The sequence below is a fragment of the Pteronotus mesoamericanus genome, unplaced genomic scaffold, assembly GCF_021234165.1.
Source record: "Pteronotus mesoamericanus isolate MK-2021 breed Mesoamerican mustached bat unplaced genomic scaffold, CSHL_Meso_final contig_24, whole genome shotgun sequence".
Lineage (NCBI taxonomy): Eukaryota > Metazoa > Chordata > Mammalia > Chiroptera > Mormoopidae > Pteronotus > Pteronotus mesoamericanus.
This window is the reverse complement of record NW_026555100.1, coordinates 16,733,269-16,755,534: the sequence shown is the minus strand read 5'-3', so window position 1 is coordinate 16,755,534 and position 22,266 is coordinate 16,733,269. Positions and strand designations below refer to the sequence as shown.

The following is a 22,266-nucleotide window of genomic DNA, read 5'->3' as shown; positions in this document are numbered from 1 at the left end:
TTACTTTGTGCAACCACAAATCTCTCATTTTAGTAATTTCTAATCTTCCCTGGCCTTGAACTTTGGTGATACAGATTGCACCTATTAACAACCATATTGATGTGGGTAGCTATACATTAAATATCTAAAGGTCTTTTGTAGAAAACCACTCAAGCCTATTCATGCAGAATCCAAAATAACTTTTTAGTGACAGGCAATTGATGTGCAAACTGTGAAGCCACTGGATTTTAAATCTGTATCTTCCATGCACAATTCGGTTATGCTTCACACCCATAAAAAGCCAATAAGAGCAAGAAATTTTCTGAGTGAGAATTAAAAAAAAAAACAAAACTAAAAACAAAGAAAAGGAATGTTTGCATTTATCTTTTCCATGCAGTATATTCCTTTTGGTGAGGAAAAAAAAAGTAATATGAAATGATTTTAAAATGCATGTGTACATACACACACAAAAGGGGGAAAAAAACAGAAAATATGGTTCATGGTTACCAGAGCAAGCAAAGCAACAAAACATTGTATCATGCGCAATATATCATGGCAAACAAGCCAATGAAGTAATACAATTTTTATGCCATAGTATGCACAATATATAAACTTTAAAAATACTTTCACAAGAGCATTTAGAAAGAAGAGTACACTTTTTCCATGAGATGTGAAGTCTTGGTACCTTTTGAGATTTTATGAAAACATTTAATACTGCATAGTAAAAATACATCTGGAACTAAACATATCCATGCCTGGTGTTGCCTTCATTATGGATGAAAGCACACAGTTTATTTAATATTTTTTTCATAATTTATTATACTTTGAATTCTCAAAAGGTATCATGGGGAAAATCTAAAAAGCACATTCACATTTTTAACACCCCATATTTAAGTATCTACAGTGGGATACAGTCTTTTTCTGCACATGTATTTATCAGCGGCAAAGGATCCAATTCTGGTGCCTTCCCAGAATATCCATGGGGCTCATGGATGCCCCAAACACTGGAGCAGCCATGAGGCAGACCTACCACTAGGAAGGACGGATTTACTACGAGCATTCTTCTGGCAATGGGACAAGAAACACACAAATGAGGTAAGCACACTTGCTGGGGAAGAGCAAACACACACTTGGTCCTCTCTACTTCTACAGCTCTAACAAGCACACTGGGCTGGTTGCAGAGATTTGGAATGCCTGCCAAGGGCTAATGTTTATGTCAGAGTGGAGTGCAGTCTGGCTCCCAGGAAGCACTGGTTCAGATAAGAGTGAAACACGGAATGAGAATCTGCTTCATCTTTACGCTCCTCTTCATGCTCTGCTCGTGCCACTGCTACAATCCAGTCCTTGGATTAGCAGCTACGCCCTCAAGGGTGCAGATGTTCATTCCTAGTGTACATTTAAATTCAAACATTCAGAACATACCCTTTTCTAGGCTTACATATTATCCTAAGGAAGAGTGGAAGAACTAAGGAAAAACTCACCCATTCATTACCCCGATAGCAACGAATCTCAATATTTCGTTACTTAACTCTGTTACAAATACCACATTGCAAATGGAAGGTTTGGGAATTCCTTCAATTCAGTGATTTGAGCTCAAGAGAATTTGTCTTTGTAACCACCAGAAACTGGCAAAGCATCTCTCCTTACCACTGAAGGCTGGCTCCATCACCCACAGAGGAGTCTTCTGGGCCATGACTACAGTTTTATACTTGGCACAAAGCAGCCAATTTACCGATCAGTTACATTTTATGCTTTAATGACACATTTTGTGGTACCCTTTATAACAAAGGCAATTTCTTGGATGTCAGGCACTGAATTACACCAGATTTTTTGGGGGGGTTCGGGGGGAGGGGTAGACAAGGCAGGGCAGTGAGAGAAAAGCTGCATTCGCTTGGAGTTCTAACACCAACTCAGGGGCCAAGACATGTCCTTAGTTTTACTTTAGCCCCTTTTTACTCCTTTTCATCCCTCTGTTCACCACCCTTCTGCTTGCTTTCATAAAACAGGGAGAAGTATCCTCTCTCTTCTCTCTAAAGTCAAGGAGGACAAGCTACATACACCTTAACCGACACTAACCAAAAAGTAGCAACACTTTCATAAGTGGGGAAAATTCAACTGACTTAGCACATACCTGACCTTACAACTCATATTCTCCCCATACAAATGCCTTAGGGACCAGAATCAGAAGGGAGCTCACCTGTCCAGAGTGCCTGTGGCCTAAGGTAGCGGGTCCGTGGAGCCTGTCCAAAGCCTAAGAGTACTGCCTGGGAGTCCCAACCAGCTACCCAGTGAGGGTCTTAGCTAGGGGACGAAACTATTCCAAGGAAAACTTCCACTCAGGAGGGTTAGTTACTAAAAAACCATCTAGTTACACATACATACTTTTCCTGCTTTGTAGCATAACGGGAGTTAATTTCAGCCTTTATGGTTTCCTGCTTTGTAGCATAACGGGAGTTAATTTCAGCCTTTATGGTTTTGGGGGAATTTAGGCACTTGTGCTGGAGGGAGAAACTAAGATCTGAAAGAACATCCATGAGTAGGGTAGGCCTTCATTTCTCTCATACTCCCTATTTTGTCTCACGATAGAAGTTTCCCTAGTAGTCAAGGAGCTGGACTCCCGAAGATTATGCGAAGACCATCAGAGCTAAGTAGTGTCTTCTGTTGGCACATTTTATATGCTATGTTGGCCCACAGAAACAAGAATTCAGAAAAGGTGGGGAAAATCAAAGTTGTGGCTCTTACTGATATATCTTTAGTTTTCCCCAAATTCAAGTCATTGTGAGTAATGGGCAATAGCGAGAAATGATCCAGTAATGTGAAAATAATTTTTTGTATAAATCCTTCTCTGATGGTTCAAGTGGCACCACTCCCATCAATCAAACACTCTGCCGCTCTCACGCTCTTCGTTCCTGTTGGTGGAGGGGTCATCAAAGGGCTGCAGTGATCCCCAGCAGGGACAACCACAAGGATGAGGGCAGGAAAGAGTGAGGCGGAGACAGCAAATGAATGAGTGTGACCGAATGAATCTGTACCTTGACACTTGCAAACCAGTAACAATAAACCAAAACAACCACTGAGACAAGAAAGGGGTCTAACCAGTCCACGGAAGACTTCATCTTACAACATATTTAATAAAGGGCAGGGGGTGGGATAGACAGGGAAGGAGGGAGAAAGAAATCAGTAAATAAGTGCTCCCCCCAGGAGGTAGGGAAATGTAATTCTTTCAAAGTGGGCAGAAAAAGATTCAGAACTAAGATATGACCTACCTATAGTAAGAAAAATGAGACAACTAGAGTTACTTATCCTTTAGCATCCTTTCTACCATCCCACATACCTAAAAACAAATTTTTTTTTAGAGCACAGATTTAAAGCAATATGGATACAACATTTTCTCCTAGCACAGTTAACAAAGTTTTTAAAGACAGGTAATAGATGATTCTAAGTAGAAAAAAATGGTTAATGGCTTTATAAAAACTGGTTTGAAGCTATGATCTAGGGGTGTCAGTCCCTCTTATCTTCAACTAGGTACAATATATTCCTTAGATTTCATGGTAAAGTCTTCTTGCAAGTAATTTTGCTTTTGCCACTGGGTTTTCAGATGACCCTAAAATTAAGATTGTATAGAAAAAATGTCTCTTCTCATGAAAATCAACATAGATTAGTAAATGTGTTAGAAAACTCACTCATTCCAGGCTCATTCAAGTAGCTGTAGCGCTTACGTAAAGCTAAAGATGCAAAGCTCTGTCTTCTATCGGCTTTCTCGATCTGAAAAGGAAAAACAAAGACTATGTCCAAAATCCTTGAGGCATTTTCATAGCTTAGAGACATTTTATAAGATGTTATCTTGACATCTTGTTTATCCTTTTTTTCTTTCTTATGAAAAATCACATAAAATGCGATTCTATAACCCCACCCCAATGTTTCAAACAAATAACCATCATTTAGCAAATATCTGAGCATCAACACAGACTACAGGGAACTACAAATAAAACATGAGCATTACAGAGACTTCTGATGCTGAACAGCAAATTTCCCCAAATTTATTTGTACTGAAAGCACATATATCACAACATACACTCACTCCATGTGAGTACATTCCAGGAAAAAAGGCACACACAGTTTATTATTCTGATTACTGCTGTTGTTTCTGTATGTTAATAGGCATAACACAGAGATGAGGAGATTAAAAACAGGTTAATGGTTTTATTACGAATAATGTCACTGAGTCTTAAGGTTGCTGATTCTATTATTACTGAGTTTTAAAAATCCAATTAGCATCTAATTTGGAGAACTATTAGGAGATAACTTATTAGGGAAAAAGTCATCCAAAGCTTAATTGAGTAATTATATCCTTAAAAATGGCCAAGATAAATTTTTTTAAATAGAATATAAAATATTTATCAATAGCCATTGAGCACTTATTTTACATTATGTAAAATATAGGTTGATATGAATAATAAAAGTTCATATATTACCCATGATCTTGATTTAAAAGTTATATAACACAGTTGATACTAGATGAAAATATGCACAAATGTATCCTTGATGCATGCTAATCACATTTTAAAATATTAAATGAGCTTTAGTTCATCTTTTAATATCATTATTGGGACTGATTTTACTGAATGTACTGAAGTGCTCTTATGTATGTAGATATGGACGAAGAGTGAACCATTCTTTAAGAAAAATATATACCCTTTACTCACTTAAGCTAAAAAATAATAATACATTTCCCACACTTCAGCCCCCTGCAACTTCTTTTATACAGATTCAATTTCTATTCTACCTCTGATAGAATAAAAGCAGAAGTATTCATATTACCTCATCATCTTGATCTGACTCTGTCTCCTTTTGGTTCCAAGATGCATTGCAGAGACAAGGAATATTATAATGGACAGCAGAAAAGAATATCAGGATATGAAAAGGACTCAGTAGGGAGCACAAAATGCAAGCTGATTTAGAAGGCAAAGCAAATCAAAAGAAGCCAACAAAATGTATCAAGAATGGTACATCCATGGCAAATTAATGTGATGCTCTTTGAAAGCATAAAACTCTATGAACTACCAGCAGAAGCAGAAGCAATAAACAGAGGACTCCATCATACAAACCATAAGAATTTGACACCACAGTAACAAGACTTGGTCAATCTTCACAAAGAGACTAACCGAACTTGAGTTTCAAGAGCTTTAATCATGGTACAAAGCATTCCTTAATTGCATACCAAGGGCCCACTCCTACAAGACCAGGGAAAGAAAGTTAAGATAAACCAATATTAAAAGATACCTTTTTATGTGCTGGCAGAGTGATATTTAAGTTGCAAACAGCTGTTTGAGGCAGTCCTTTTGTTGTCTTTGGTTCTTTCAGAAATGACAGACGACCACAGGGCTCTTGGCTGGTGTCTCTGATCTAGAAGAATTAATGTAGTTGACAGTTATAGAAAGAGACTTTTCCGAAGGTTCCATCTTCAGAACAGTTAATCATGTTTGTTTTATGGAGCCCCTTGAGAGGCAGGAAAAGTAAAGGGAAAAGGTGATGATAACAAGTACATGTCAATGAAGGTGGTCACAGACTCAGCAAGATTTAGAGTGTCCGGTTCCCAGTCTAAACACAGAACTGTATGTCTGGCTGTCTTATCCCAACAATGCATTGTAGAGTCTGGGTTATACGGATTTTCTTCCTGTCTAATACTTTCTTTTTCTCAAAGCCTCAGGTTTAGCAACAACACTAACAGCTAACAATAATGACAGTAAAGTAATTGTCCTACACCCTTCTGTTCTCTGAGGAGAAAGACCTCTCCAGAATGTCCCTGGGCACCATGAGAAGCGAAGTTGCACTTGGATTCCGAATTTCAGTTCCATCTGTTACTTGACTACTGAGCATTAACCAGATACGATGCATTTTATTATACCAGAGTGTTTGGTCTTACAAACATTTGCTTAAACATAAGTGATTATTTAGCTGTTTAAAAGGTAAGGACTCTTTTAACTAGTTATAAAGCTTTCTTAGCTGAAAAGTACACTCAAGTAGAGCTAAGACAAAATCTGACCTTGTTCCTATGACTTCAAGTTTGGTGGGGTATTTCAAACTGAATAAATCACCTCAATCTTTTTTTTTAATTCTCTAAGAGCATTTTAAAAAATTCACAGAGTCTGTTGAAGATGACTTACCTTGATGGAAAATGGCAGTCTATTTTCTTTGAAAGCATAAAAGTTAAAAACAAGCTGTTGTCCTCCTTTGGTAAGTGGAGCCAGATTTCCATAACAATCAACATAAATAGGTTTTCCTTCCAGAACCTTTTGGAGTAAAATAAATACAGACTTTAATGTTAAACAGAATTTTGACATTTTAAGTCACATAATATTAAAAGAATGACATGTCTCTGAAACACATTTGTTTCTGTATTAGGAAATTAACTCTGTGGTTCTATTTGCCACACAGGAACTCTTCTGGCTCACAATTCAATCATTATGATTGGAAACTGCATTATCGAAACATACAAGACAGAATTGTATATTTCTATTCTAGCAATTTTAAACATGTTTGAGAAAGTATCTGACATCAATCACTATTCAGATAGACTTTGAAAGGTTTTTTTTTTCTTTTCCTTTTTTTTTTTGACTCTTGGATATTTATCTAATGGCTGGGTTTGAAAAAGGAAAATCATGGTAATGTGTATAGACAGTGACCATGAATGTAACATAACTCAAGCAGTTACAGGAACATGGAAACCATGGCTTAGATTCGTAAGTACTACATTGTAATCAACTAAGATAAACTCAAAACACTTAAAATAATTTGAGAATGAAGCTATATAATTTTTTTAAAAAACTAAAATCAATAATACACTTTATAGTTATGGTGAGTGCTATCATGACCTCAAAATAAAACCCTGTATCTGGGGAATATAATTGAATAAACTTGTTCTGAACAAGGTACCTCAATATCTTTGCTTCTTGCAACTTCCTCAAAATTCTCCTGCTGCTCTAAAGTTTTGTCCACTTTGTCATCTGTCATGCAGAAACATCGCAGGGAGGATTCTACAGGATCATTCGTTTTGGCAAAAACAACAAACTTGGCCATATAAGGAACACATATTAATTCTCTGTATAGTTGTGTGGCTAACCCCACGGTTTCTAAAACTTGATGGCAGTCTGCAAGCCAAAATCTGATAAAAACAAAACCAACCAAAACAAAGTATAAGTATGAAAATGAAGTGACTTAAATACCAAATCTTAAAAAAAAATCACCATTAAAAAATTAGAGTATAAAAGGAACTAAACCAAAACGTTAGCTCATTCATCTAAATAAACAGCAAGGATTTTTACTGTTTATGAAACACAGCAAATGCTAAGAATTTTTTTCTCTATTTCTTTCCCATAAAATTCCTGTTCCCCTGTAACATATGCCAACAATAGGCCTTCCTTCCTACTCCTGTTTAAGAGTTTTTAATTTATTAATTTATTATTGGAAGGAACAAGAAATTTATGGGAGAAAACTTTCATTATTTATGAATTAAAGTTGGTAAGAAATTTTACTGGAAGAATCAAGTCTAGCATCTTATAGCTTACCCTAAGAACTGGATTAAATGACTTATCCCAGTGAATTTTAAATTTCTGAGTCAGATCCAACTTCACCATCAAAGTCATAAAAAATAACCATACTCATATAGAGCACAACAATTTTTAATTTCCAAAAAGTAATAAAACTAATTCCTTAGTGCTTTTTGGAATCCTTTATTTCCATACCTGGCTGAAACATTGGTTGTAAAAGAGACACAGTCCTTTATAAATGTCAAAGGAGTAGTTCCTGTGATGTCTTCCCACTGCGCAGGTGAGGTGCCCCCTAAGAGAACAACAGCAGATATGTTGACTTAATTACGAGATGCTCCTTGTAACATTTGCATCATTATCCTGTTCTTCCTGAATTGCCCGTAACTTGTAGAATGCCAACACTTTCAATTAATGACATGTACAAAACATAGTTTATACTCTTATTGGTTTTTATATTGATCTCCTTGTAAGAGATTAGATTTTTAAAAAACTACTTATCTGTTCATTTGGATACTAATGAATGGCTTAAAATTGGGATAACCAGTTTATAAGTGGATTTCATAAGTGCAATTTGAAAGTGCCAAGATTTGTTGTTTCAGAAAGACAATATAAGTATTTTATTAATTTAAAAAAGGCAAGAACTATCAAGAAAGTTAAAAAGCAACTCATTAGTACTGCCTGAATCATTTAGTTTTTCATAATAAAAGGGTGAATCAGCCATCAAAATTACTTTTAAGAGCAAAATAAACCAACAACAACAAAAACCAGTTTATCTTTATCTTGGACTTTCAGTTAAATGTCACATTAGATTGATTAAATAATGAACTGAGCTCTGGATTCCGAGTGCTTCTCACAATATGTGTTCTCCCCAAAGTTCATCTAATTCCCTATAGTCAGAAGGGTGTTGCTAGGTCCACTGCCTCTGCCTAGGTCGCCAGGAGGTTACCTAGATGCTCTAGCAGATTCAATAATATCTCAATAACCTTAAAAGAACACTATTATTAAATTTAATAGTAGAAAAATGTTAATTTTAAATGATACATGATATCCACATTTTAAAAAAATTAGCATGGGATAATAGAAAGGAGGAGATGGACAAGTAAAGAGGTTTTATTCTTTTTTTTCCTACTCTTATAATGTTAGCATGGATGTTTCAAAGGCTTTATGCTTTCATACAGAATCACTGCAAATGCTGGTATCAATTGCAAGTACAGCAACAATGTAACCAAACCTGTAATGCTACAGAGAAGGCGCAGATTGGGTGTGGTATCCCCCTTGTAACCATTGGATACGCCTTCTCCGGAGGGTGGGGGCACCGGAATGGTCATTGTGATAGGTTTATGGAATTTCCTTCTTCTTGGTTCCACAGTGACAATCGGGCTAAACGTCGCTTTGTTTCCAAGGATCTTTTTCACAATTTCATCTGGAACAGGCTGAGCCTAGATAGAGAAAGGATCTTAAATGAAAGTGGACCTTTTTTTTTTTTTTTAAAATCTCATTGGAAAGTTGACTTCTTTATTGAAAGTTAGCTTTTTAAGTGAGGAGGAAAAAACCCAAAACCCACAACCAATAAATGTCTTTTTATTTCTTCCTTTCTATTTCAGGAAGGTGTAAGAACAAACAAATAAACAAAATCAAATGAACCTCAAACAACCAAACACTGAAGGAGGAACCAGTCCACCTGAGCACCTCCTCAGTGTAACACACACAGTGTGGGCTTGTGTGACAGAGGGGGTCCGATCTCACAGCCGAGAAGCATCCTAACCTACTGCACAGCAGAGGACAACAAATAATACGTCCAGTATATTTTAAACCTAGCAGGACATTCAGTAAAACATTACAAAGGCAACTTGTACCCACGTAAAGATTGAGATTTTTCAGAGTTAAGTAACAAAAAGGCATTCATGATTGCCAAAGATTTCAATTCTAGTTTACCAAGCTTAACTTCTTCCTTTTGACCTCTTCACTATTTGGTCAAATATTCAATATGGAAGAGAGCTGAAGGGAACCTCATACCACTGGAATGTCAGGCAGTCTCTTTAGCTAAGTGTTCACTGAAGGCCCTTCTAGGGCTGAGAATGCTCAGCTCTAACAAACCCCAGTTCTCTGGGCAGGAGAGGTGAGCCTCACAAAAAGAACATGAACTTTCAGGTAAAATATTAAATACTATATTAATTACCAATGCAAATTAAGCTAAATTTTAGGCTATTTTCCTTATTTAGTAAGAAAAAAAATACTGGTTAAATACTGGTACAGTCTAAATGAAATGAATAAATACATGAAAGACCATCCTTGCCAAGGTTTTCAGCCAGCTTTCAAACCAAAATAAGTTTCAACCGGTTTGGAGAGATAAAACCTATCATTTACAATTTACTTAAACCAAAATTTGAAAGCTTGCAAGTTTTGCTATTACTAATTTTTATGACGTGGCATATTCTAAACTAAATCAAATACGAGTTGTTTCTTTAATGGTATATTTGCCCCTGGTGCTTCTGTGCTTCACATACTGAGACCAGTAACTTATGGTTTAAAAAAATGATCTTTCATCAGAACCCAGGTAATACTTTTATAAAGAAAAAACTAAAATATGTACCTTACTTAATAAGCCACTAGGCTAACTTTTAATTAATGCTTTTCACTTGAAATAGGTTAATGATTCCCCAACATGGTCTAATGCTTTAATTAGCAGTATCATCAGGATGAATTATGACAGCTGTTTCGGGAAAGGAACGTGCTCTTCCAGAATGGAACATGCATGCTCACATGCTCGCCACACGTATCAAGGACAAGAATGTTTTGTGAACGTCACCTGGAGGCCGACGCGGATTCTTTTGGTTAAAGCGCCCTCCGGGAAAGAGGCCTGGACGAGGGGCACAGTGGTGCTGCTCAGAATGCCACCTTCAGGGCCGATCTGGTTGCTTTCCTGCTTAATCCGTGAAACTACTGCAAAATACTGGGGGAAATCCTTAGTGATGATCCTGCAGATGCGCTTTTTCCCTAACTCTTCTGGGCTATCAAGTTCTGAAAAGACACAATGAATGAAAAAGCCATGAGAACAAGCCTGTTTCCACAATACCTTGAGACACACTGGCGTGTAACTTTGATAGCTACAATGCCTTGTATTCAGTAGTCTAAACAGTTTTTTTTAAGATTATGAGAAAACTACAGTGACTTTGACATAATAACAAGCTTTGCAAAAGTAAAGCCTTCCATATACAGTATTACTAGAAAACTCTTTCTCCTGAAGAGGAACAAAATCTTAAAAAACTGGCATTTTACCGTATATGGAAAAAAAATTCTACTCTTGAAAAGGAGACACTTCATTCTGTAATTATTCACATAACCTTCCCTCTGGACAGAAGCTGCCAAAAGTAGGAATGAGTCAGAAAAAAGTAGGGACCCACAAGAGAGTGAATAAGGACTTAAGTATGTCTGAAAGGCTCTACAACTTTATTTGAAAACCTCTTTAAAATATATTTAAAATTACCCAAATGATAAGTAACATCACCACCAATTTCTGTCTCCTACCAGTGGCCGTCCCACGCTAAACTCAACCTTGTCAGCGCATGGGCACGTCTCTTTCCATTCTGCCACCTCCAGACTTCCTGCTGCCCCTGCTAACTCCCGGGAAGGGGCTACGGTTTGTTCGGTCGTCCACTCTAACAGCTTTGACTCACTCTCCTTTGCACAGCACGTGTCAAGGTCAAAGCCCAGGTGACCGAGACCACCCTGACCATCTCCCTGGCACCCGCCTCTCTTTACTCCCACCCACTCCGTCTGGCCAGGTGCTTCTTTGGGAAGCCAGGTTTTATGCAGTTTTGACAGGTTCAATGGAATTAAATGATTTTTAAAATCATATGAAATAATTATTTGGGACTAGCCAAGAGTATGCTAGAAAAGTAGACTTGTGAGGAAAAATTTATCTTTTAAGATTTAACAACTTAAAATAATAGTTATTATTTATTATAATAAAACAGTTATATAGAGAGACATATAAAACTCTAAGAAATACACACATACATACACAAATAGGTCGAGGGACAAGGAAAGAGAATTAAGAAATAGATTCAAATTTATATATGAATACACATACCCACATATTACATAGACATATACATAGTATATAGGTAAGTCCATATATATCTACTTCAATATATGTATTATATATTTAAATGAATATATTTGAATCAAAGTGATTTATTTAAACTTCAAATCAGTGGTTTAAAAGGTGTGTTGAACATAATTGAAAATCTATTTGGAAGAAAAAAGCTAAATCACTACATCTTATATGTAAATAAAAATCCCAGCTGAACAAGAGACTTAATTATTTAAAAACATTAAAATATTACAAAAAACCAAGATAATATTTTAGCCTTGGTTAGGAGAAACTTTTCTACTCTAAACTGAAAATTCAAAAGCCTAAAAGGCAATTTTGACTATATAGAAATAACAAAATTAGTAAACTTGAAAGACAAATGGTAGAATGGGAAGGATGATGAGCCACACACCCACAGCAAATAAAGGATTAATATCTTCAATACCAACAGCAACTACAAATTGATACAAAAATGAGAAAGCCAAGAGTAATAACAAAATGTTATAAACAGGCAATTCACAGAGGCTGAACAATGATCAATAAACAAATACTAAAATGTTCAAACTTGAAAATTTACATGGACATACCAATTAAAACAAGGTAAGATCTCCCTCCACACCAGCCTATTGGTAAGATCAAAGACAGGTAACATCTTGCCCAGAGAAAATTTGGGGAAAACAGGTGCTTTTATCATGGCAGGTGCGGTGCAAAGGGCAATCATCTTTTGACAATGAAACTGGACATCATCAATTCAAAATGAAAATGGGCCTGTCCTTGGCCCAGCGATCCCATTTTCTGGCATCTTTCTTACAAGCGCATGTAATAACTAAAGCTCGAAAGGGCTTGAATGCCCATCAGTAAGGGAATGGTTAGGTAAGTCATGATTCATCCATGCTCTGGACACTCCCGCAGCTGGTAATTGGATGATTCAGATTCATTCATTTGCCAAGTATTTACTGAAGACCCACACTGTGCAGGCACTGGCCTAGGCACTACAGATACAGCAGAGAACAAACTATACAGTCCCTTCTCCCACGGAGATTATACTCTAATGTGGGGAGGGCCACACGTCACTGAACAGATATGAAGAAAATAATAAATTGAGGGGAGAAAATTAAGGGGACAGGAAGAAGAGGTTCTTGCTTGAATGGGTGATTAGGACGCAGCGCTCCGAGGATATGGCATTAGAGGAGAGATCTGAGTGAAGAAGGGGCCAGGCAGGGAGTGGCTGAGCAGTATGCAAAGCACATAAAGTGAGTTTTTAGGGGAAAATGTAATCTGCATAGTTTGTAAATTTTTAAAAGAGAAATGTGTAGAAGAAACATTCTAGGCCATTAGCACTGATTACTTCCAAGGGATGAGAAAGGGAGTTGGCAAGGAGAAGAGGGTGGGAAATAAGACAGTCCTGTGTCTGGGTTTATATAACTGTGGCAGTTTTACTTGCTACAAAATAAAGGGGAAATTCCCAAACTTCAAGGTGGGCCCTGGTCTTGTTTTTGTTGTTTGCCACTCACATAAGCCCTTTCATAACTCAGACACATAAGGCACCTGTGCCGCCTTCCCTGAACTATGAAGACGTCTGCCTCCTTCATTATGTACACAGGGCTGAGATAATGGCTTATTGCAAATAAAAATTTGTAACATGGTAAAATGGATGGTTAGGTAATTGGATCAGAGACATCTTCTCACTTTTACAGATTAACCACTGAACTCTGACATGGGAGCACCAAATTAATTGTCACGCAGTAGAGAAATTGGGTTTAACCCAGATCAACAATAGACTTGGAATTTTGGTTCTTTTTGTTACTAACCAACCGTCTCTTTTCTCTCTGCTCTGTCCAAACCTAAATACTGAATCCCTAGTGAAAGAAAAAATAAAGGAAAACAAAGGAGAAAAGAATGTAAAAAGGTTAGTATGAAAAAACAGGAAGGAATCAGTTTTGCTCAGAAAGATATTCTGGGCAACTTTTCACCTATTCAGAAACTAAAATAAATAAAAGGTTTCCATATAGAGCAGATCTATAACCCCTCCCCAGATGTGGATCATTTTAAAGGTCTAAATTCCTCAAATTTATAATTAATGCTACAATTGAGAAAGTTCTGTTAATTTGTTTAAATTTCTGTGCAGTACGTCATCATCAACTAAGTAGATTTTTTTTTTTTTTTTTTTTACTTTCTGCTTCAAACTTGTGATTACATTCTCCTTTGGAAATGGCTTCAGACTCCACATAGTGCAAGCAATTTAAAAAGACCCTGTCATGAAATTACATCCTTCAAACAAGTCAGATGCCCTAACTCTGCATGTAACAAGCAGTGTAGTCTGTGAGCTTTTACTCAAAATCAATCTGGACCCACCAGACAGAGTGAGGCATCTTTTCGGGGGCACCTCTCAGCTGTGTGTGTGCGCGTCTGTGTGCTGTGGGCATGCACGTCTATTTGTGAGTAGTTGAGGTGGAAAGGGCTGTATCGCCCCTGGAAATGATGATAGCAATGGGTTGGGAAGAATTGCCACTTTGTGTAGTAGAAGCAGCCTGGACACACGTATGCTAAATGACCTTTAATAAAGCATTAATGTCACCCCAAATATAAAATGAGCACGCTCATCTCCGACATAGCAGATGAGTGGTAAACGGAGAAGCACAGATTTCTAACTCCACACTCAACTGTGGACATCTTTTAGAAATTGCTGATGGTTCAGGGACCCTTGTGTTGTACCCACTTTATTTTAAAGCTTTTAGCAATTCTTCTGTCACCATTAAAACTTGCATACTTATTGACCTTCAGTGTATATTTTAATAGGTATTTTATGGAAAAGCCTCAACTGAAAAGAACCACCAATGTGGAAATTTTAGGCATTTGAGTGGCCATGCACCATCCTTTAAACAGAATTACACACATACTCACTGCCTTTTTGAATTACTCAGGTTCCCATGCGTCTGCATGATGAAGTGCAGAAAAGATATCTTCCCTTTAACCAGGTTATATTGTTTATATGTGTTCTTAAAATATTTTAAACTTTCTTCTGGAGAATACAAGTCAATAGAATATAAAATTATTTAAAAAAAAAAAACCTCAATCTTGGGTATAAAAAGAAGTATAATTTCTTGGGTGGGGGAAAGCAGAAGAGGGTTTAGGAGGGATAAATGGTGGCGGAAGGAGACTTGACTCGGGGTGGTGAAAACACAACACAGAATACAGATGATGTGTTGTAGAACTGTGCACCTGAAACCTATGTCATTTTATTAACCCATGTCAACCCTATAAATACAACAAAAAAATAGAAAAAAAAAGAAATATAGCTTCTTCAAGACTGAGAGTTGAATGTTAGGCTGTTCCACTCTAGAAATATGAATAAGTAAGAAAATAAATGATGTGGACAGTAGGTAAAGGATGTGAGGAGGCAAGAGGAAGAGGTGAAAAGCAATTAGTAAAATCACTATGAAATTCTTATGTCCTCAAAATCTATCACAGGATCTTATGGGGACTTTCAGTCAAGATGGCGGTGTAGGCAGGCATGGCTTGCTCCTTCCCAAAACCACATCAAAATTATAACTAAAATATAGAACAACCATCATTCAGAACCATCAAAAATCAAGTTGAATGGTAGTCTAACTACAGAATTAAAGAAACTATATCCATCCAGACAAGTAGGAGGGGCATGGATGCAGAAATGGGCTGGTGCCACATCTCAGGAGTGAGGAGTCCCAGACCAACACTAGACCCCCAGCCCAGGGTTCCAGTGCCAGGAAGATAAGTCCACACAATTTCTGGCTGCAAAAACCAGCAGGGATTGAGTCTGTGAAAGAAACTTCTGGAGCCTCAAGCAGTTCCTCTTAAAGAACCCACACATGGACTCACCTACTCAGACTTACTCCCTCTGACCTCCAGGGGTGGGGCAGCAACTTGAAAGGCACTAGTGGTGTACAGGGAGAAACTAAAGTGCCTGGCATTAAAGTAAGCAGAGACCATTGTCCCTTTTCTGAACCCTCTCTCCACCGAGCTGATAGGCAGGTGCCATACCTGAGACTCCAAACACTGTTTGACCCGCCCTGGAGATCACTGAAACTCTGCCCCACCCAAATACAGGCCCACTCAAGCTGCTTTTCCATGTGAATGGCTGACCTTGGCTCATGCTTCAATTTCCTAAATCCACTCAAACGAGCAACAGCTGGCCTCAGTGAGCCTCAGGCCCAGCAATAGCAGCAGCCAACCTAGCTTCACAGCTTGGCTTTGCCTGGGAATCTCCAAGCCCAGCACAAAGAGCAGCCATCTCAGATTGCTTTATAACTCAGGCAGGGCAGTCCTGGGCAAAACACAGGTGGGGGGCTGACTTTGTCTTGCATCATCCAGGAAACCCCAGAACCTGCACACTCAGTGGGCAGCTAGAGACCTTGTCAGAGACCTCCACCCTGTCCCCACAAAGCTGATCTTCCACGGAGGGCAGAAGGTAGCAGTCAGTGGTCACAATCAGTCCTTACAGCAAACTGGCATGGGTAAATCCCTCCCACTGACCTGTCAACAGCAGTCAACACTCAACTACAAGCGGAGGGGGTACTCAGCCCACACATAGGGTGCACCATGAGTACCAGCTTGGGTGACAGGGGAGGCTGTACCACTGCACCCTACAGGACCCTACAGGGCACCTACTACATTAGGCCATGATATCAAAACAAGGAGTTAAAGCAGCTCTAGCTAATATATAGAATAATCACAGGAAGGCTGCCAAAATGAGGAGACAAAGAAACATGGCCCAAAGGAAAGAACAGATCAAATCTCCAGAAAAAGAGCTAAATGAAATGAAGATAAACAAACTATCAGATGCAGAGTTTAAAACACTGGATAAAAGGATGCTCAAGGATCTTATTGAGGACCTCAAGAGCTTAAAAAAGACCCAGTTAGAAACAAAGGATATACCAGTTGAAATAAGAACAATTTATAGGGAAAAACAGGAAAGTGGATGAAGCCAAGGATCAAATCAATGATTTGGACATAAGGAAGCAAAACACAACCAATCAGAACAAGAAAAAGCAAAAGGAACCCTCTAAAATGAGGATAGTACAAGCAGCCTCTGGGACAACTTCATGAGGTCCAACATTCATGTCATAGCAGTGCCAGAAGGAGAAGAGAAAGAGCAAGAAATTGGAAATCTATCTGAAAAAATAATGAAAGAAAACTCCCTAATTATGGTGAAGGTAATAGACATACACATCCAGGAAGCATGGAGAGTCCCAAACAAGATGGATGCAGAGACTCACTCCAAACACATCACAGTTAAAATGCGAAAGGTTAAAGATAAAGAGAGAATCTTAAAAGCAGCAAGAGAAAAGAAGTTAGTTACCTACAGGGGAGTTCCCATAAGACTGTCAGCTGATTTCTCAAAAGAAACTTTGCAGGCTAGAAGAGATTGACAAGACATATTCCAAGTCTTGAAAGGCAGGGACCTATAGCCAAGATTGCTCTGCTCAGCAAAGCTGTCATTTAGAATTGAAGGGCAGATAAAGAGCTTTCCAGACAAGAAAAAACTAAGGAGTTCATTATCACCAAACCATTATTATATGAAATGATAAAGGGATTTATTTAAGAAAAAGATCAAAATTATGAACAAGAAGATGGCAATAAATACATATCTATCAACAACTGAATCTAAAAAAACATACTAAGCCAGTAAGAACAGAGACAGAATCATGGATATGGGGAGCATTTGGATGGTTGCCAGTGAGGGGATTAAGAAGAACAAATAGGTAGTCACAGAATAGCCGTGGGGATGTACAGTGCAGCACAGGGAATGGAGTAGCCAAAGAATGTACATGCATGACCCATGGGCATGAACAATGGTGGGGGGACTGCCTGAGGGAGGAGGGGGCGCCGGGTGGAGGGGAGCAAAGGGGGGAAAATCAGGACAACTGTAGTAGCATAATCAACAAAATATAATTGTAAAAAAAGAAAAAGACAAAAGATCTCATGGACCATCAATAGAACAGAGGCTAAATAAACTTTGTTGTATTCATACTATGAAATACTGTGCAGTTATTAAAAAGAATGAGGTAGAAGTATATGTTGTAATATATCTCCAAACCATATTAAATGAGTCACAAAAAATATAAAAGTTGACTAATCACATCTTTACATGTCTATGTGTAAACTCATATAATTTACATAAAAATTAGGAGGGAAAAAGAGGAAAATTATAATAAATATAATGAATATTTATGCATGTATTATTACACGGGTAATAATACTGCCATGCTAGTATTAATATAATAACATACACAAATGACAGACTCTTCGAGTTTTAAAGAAGATTTAACTCAAGCACATTTTTTCCTCTACTTCTTTCTTTAAAAAAGGAAACCGAAACACAACAGTGAAATGACAGCAGTTTGAAAGGAGGCCACTAAAGCCCCGGCTGGCTGAAAGCAAGGGAACGAGGAAAAGGCTCTAGACACTCAGCTACCAGGAAGCCCTGACCCGTGGCTCCCTTACCGAGCAACCTTATAAGGCATTTCATTCTGCTTAAAATTTTGATAAATTATTAATATGTATTAAAATTAGATTTTACTTTCATAAAATGTAAAGTAACCTCAGTTAAATTACATTAAGTGATGTTTGATATAGAGGCCTGGCCCATTGTAGGTGTTCAATTAATAGCACTGAACAAAGAAATCAGTTGTGAATCAGTAAGACTCAACAATTTTCATACCAAATAACTGAAATAACTATTTAAAATCTTGCTCTAAAATATGTGCAGTAGTAGAAGCTGGTTATTTTTTTTATTCTTTTAATAGTGTTTTAAATAAAAATACTGTATACAAAAAAGTGGCTCCAGTCTTCCTACTTTTTAGTCCACAATAGTCTACTATGTCCAAGTGTTTATAACTCAGGAATTAGTTCACTTGATGAGTGTTTCCTGAAGCTGAATTAAAAACTCACGAGAATATAAAATTCTCCTGAAAATTCTGTGGTACAATCTAAAAAGGTATATGGTAGTTTCCCTTTATCTGTTCTTTACACACATAAAGACCCTTTTCCTATTCACACATATCTATGATAAAGCTTATAAATCAGGCACAGTAAGAGATTAATAATGGTTAATAATAAAACAGAACAATTAACAATATATACTGTAATAAAACTTAGGTGAATGCGGTCTCTCTCTCTGATAACCAATCTGACAGGCAAGGTGGCCACTAAGTGCCTAAGGGGTGGAGAGCACACACAGCTTGGAGAAAGGGGTGAGTCACGTCCTTAGTGGGACAATGTGAGACGTCATCTCGCTACCCAGAATAGCATGCGATTTAACATCTGTGAGTTTTTATTTCTGGATTTTCCCATTTAATATTTTAGGACGGACGCTGACCACAGGTAACAAACCATGGGAAGCAGAACCATGGATAAGGGGGACTGACTATATCAGAGAAGGCAGATTTCCAGGCGAATAGTAATGATAATGGAAAAATGGAAAAATGTCAATGTGTTTTCCAGGACTGCATGTATTCAGATTTTAAAATGCTCTATTACATAGGCCCTGGCTGGGTGGCTCTGTTGGTTGGAGAGTTTTATAATATACCAACATATTACAGGTTCGTTTCCCAGAGCGGGCACATACCTAGGTTGCGGGCTCAGTTCCTGGTCAGGGTGCATATGGGAGGCAACCAATTAATGTTTTTATTCTCTTTTCTTTTCTTTCTTCCCTCCCTCCCTCACTCTCACTCCCTTCCTTATTAAAACCAATAAGCATATTCTTGGTTAAGGATTTTTAAAAAAATATTCCACTACCTAGGCCAGAGGCAGGAATTACCAAGTATCTTTGCTTTACCTCCTCTCTTTACATTCAGAGATAAAGCCAACAGAATTATCTACAGCACAAATGTGATACCTGTATCGCATTCATACCCACCAAGAACCTGTGTACCCCTGACTGGCCAGACCTGAACAACACCAGTGCTACATATTAAAATCACAAATTTCTAGGTTTGTCTTGTGGAGGTTCTGACTTGGTCGCCGAGAGTGGAACCTGAAAGTCTGCTTTTAGCACTCGATCCAGGTGACTGGGGGTGGACTGACACGTCTGGGAAGCAAGGTCTTAGTAGGCTCTCACCCTGTACCTGTCTTTACAAAGTCAGAACCAAAGTACTGAAAACAGGACAAGAAGATCCTATTAAAAAACAACTCAAGGATAGTTCATTACAAGAAGAGGAGCTTATAGGCAATAATAAATATCTATTACTTTTAAATGGTTTTATTTTTTAAAAGGTTATACTAAAACCAAACCACTCCATAGGTACAGAATTAAAGGAGAAGAGGTCATAAAAATCAAGAATTTCTACCTTTTAGGATATTTATAATGCCACTGAATATGAAAGGACCTCCCCTCCTTCTTTTTAATATGTTACTAGAAAAGTTTAAACAACAAAAAAAAATGAGGGGAAAAGACAGAGGTAAGTTCTGAAATAGGTAGTTCTGGCCAAGAGGAAGGCTAAAATTTACAAGTGCTGGATGTTTACTTTGCAGTAGGTCAGCTACTATTGGACCTACATTGCATTATAGTAAAGTAGGTGTCTAAGGTTCAGAGAGGTTATGTTAGTTGCCCAAATTGACTTTGCTGGTCTGCTTTAGAGGTGATATTAGGAACGAGGTCTAGAAACAGGGCTGGGGAGAAGGGGTTGAAGTCATACAGACATGGACTTCAACCACTGTTTTAACACAGCATCTGCAGGCTACCTGGCTCATGGGTAGTTGTTGAATAATGGTCGAATAATGGACAGATTTCCAAATACCCTGGCCCCAAAGGTGACCTGACTTCTCACTGGCCCACTCTATGAGCAGAAAGCCCTCATCATGTGGCACTTCCTTTTGCACAACAAATAGAAGCTACTGTTCTACAGCTTTCTTGCCTCACTGATTAATGATAAATTTCTTAAGCATCTTGTGACTCATCTAGTTTCTTTAGTTGTAAAATAAAAGGTATTCCCTGCAACTGGGATTTTTAAACAGGGCAATAAGGATTATAAAATGCTTTAAATATGAATGGTTTTGGAGCTCATGATACAATGAAACATTAATAACAGCACTGAAATCATGTTCTCACTAAATGAGTTACTCTTAAAGCTTTCAAACGAACATCCTGACCAGTTGTGCTTTACTCTTATACACATATGATTAAATGTCTCAAAAACTTGGTCAAATGGGGCCATGGCTCTCTTTCCTATATCACATGTGTTTTCTGAAGGTCATTTGTAACCTGGTCAGAAGGAATACAAGCTAGAGGTTTCAAGGGCGGGTCCCATATCTAGAGTTTAATTTCCGGTCAGGTGAATGCTCTGCTCCGCTTACTCCTCTAAGAATGTAGTATCCGATGAGGGGCAGGGGAAAAATGGAAACTTAGAATGTTAGAGTTCAAAAGGGCAAGCTAACTAGTATGGGTCTGTGGACACCCCACTGGTGACAGGTGTCTTGGGTTCAAATCCAGCTGCCCAAGCTGTGAGCTTGGACCTTGGACAAGTTCCTGAAGTCTGAGACCTACATTTATTGTCTATAAGACAAGTATAAGAAAAGTTTTGTCTGGGTGGATATGACAAATAAACGCTAGAAAACCACCAGCACAGTTCTATTCACATAATAACTTAGGTTACACAGTCTTTCTGAGGTTACAGAGTTGTAGAAGAGAGGAGAGGCAGGGAGCCAATGTGTAGCAGTTCTAAGGTTGCATTTTTTTTTTTTTTAACTATTCCACTATCCCAGTTTCGTACCTCTACAAGTATATAAATCTGAATTGCTATCATTTTAATTTCATTCCACTTTTAAAGGAAAATTTCACCAATTACAGGAAACTAAATATCAGATAAATCGGGGGAAATGAAAATAAAAGGTAAATCTGTAATATTCATCTCTAGCTGCAGAATATATGGAATAGAGCACGTGTAATAATTCACTAACATATTTCAAAAATTACATTCATTATTTTGCAATTAAAATTCAGCTCCATCTCAATATGCAACTTTTGTACCGAGCCCACCAAAGACAGTACAAGAAAAATAAAACCACAAAAGGTGTAACTTGACCCTTCTTCCTCAAAGTAAACATAATAGGGATCGTTTCAATTTTTTTCAACTTTTAAAATAATTATAGATTCATGGAAAGTTGCAAGGACAGTACAGAGAGGTATCATACAACTCTACAATTTTAGTAATTTAACTCATAGTATTACTCAATTCTGGTATCTGCTTCAATGCTGGATCAGCATTATAGTACGTCTTTACCCAAGGTAGGGCCTTCTTGATTTATCATCTTTGCACAATGCATGAAGTGCTAATGATGCAGAATGTCTGGAAACAATGATATACCTGTCTGTTTGCCTCTCTAGTCTTAGCAATGTATGTAATTTCTGACAATCACGTATCTTAAACTTATTTTTAGAAAACTAATTTTTAACCATTATGTGCCCTTCTCCGGTCCCCTAGACCTCCTCCACGCTCCCCCCGCCCCGCGGTTGTGGCGTTCCTTCCTTTAAGAAGCTGCTTTCTCCCTTGGGTCTGGCTCTCTGACTTACCACCACCGAAAGTGGGGGCACGTGCCTGGGTACAAATCACTCACTTCTCCATTCACTTAATAAATTATGATGAAGTGACAGCACTGTGCCGA

General features: G+C 37.9%; 1 protein-coding gene across 14 annotated transcripts in view; it reads right to left on the bottom strand.

Annotated features, from left to right (window-relative positions):
• Positions 1 to 22,266, bottom strand: part of ANK3 (ankyrin 3) — a 318,471-nt gene that overhangs the window by 41,381 nt on the left and 254,824 nt on the right. For 10 of the 14 annotated variants that reach the window (XM_054572740.1, XM_054572742.1, XM_054572743.1 and 7 more), the window contains 8 exons: positions 10,339 to 10,550; positions 8,761 to 8,968; positions 7,725 to 7,821; positions 6,916 to 7,144; positions 6,147 to 6,272; positions 5,263 to 5,385; positions 4,801 to 4,827; positions 3,663 to 3,744 (listed from right to left, as the gene is read on the bottom strand). In XM_054572740.1, the coding sequence (XP_054428715.1) occupies positions 3,663 to 3,744; positions 4,801 to 4,827; positions 5,263 to 5,385; positions 6,147 to 6,272; positions 6,916 to 7,144; positions 7,725 to 7,821; positions 8,761 to 8,968; positions 10,339 to 10,550 (1,104 nt within the window). The remainder of the gene's footprint in view (positions 1 to 3,662; positions 3,745 to 4,800; positions 4,828 to 5,262; positions 5,386 to 6,146; positions 6,273 to 6,915; positions 7,145 to 7,724; positions 7,822 to 8,760; positions 8,969 to 10,338; positions 10,551 to 22,266) is intronic. The other 4 variants (XM_054572745.1, XM_054572751.1, XM_054572752.1 and 1 more) reach the window with 1 other exon arrangement.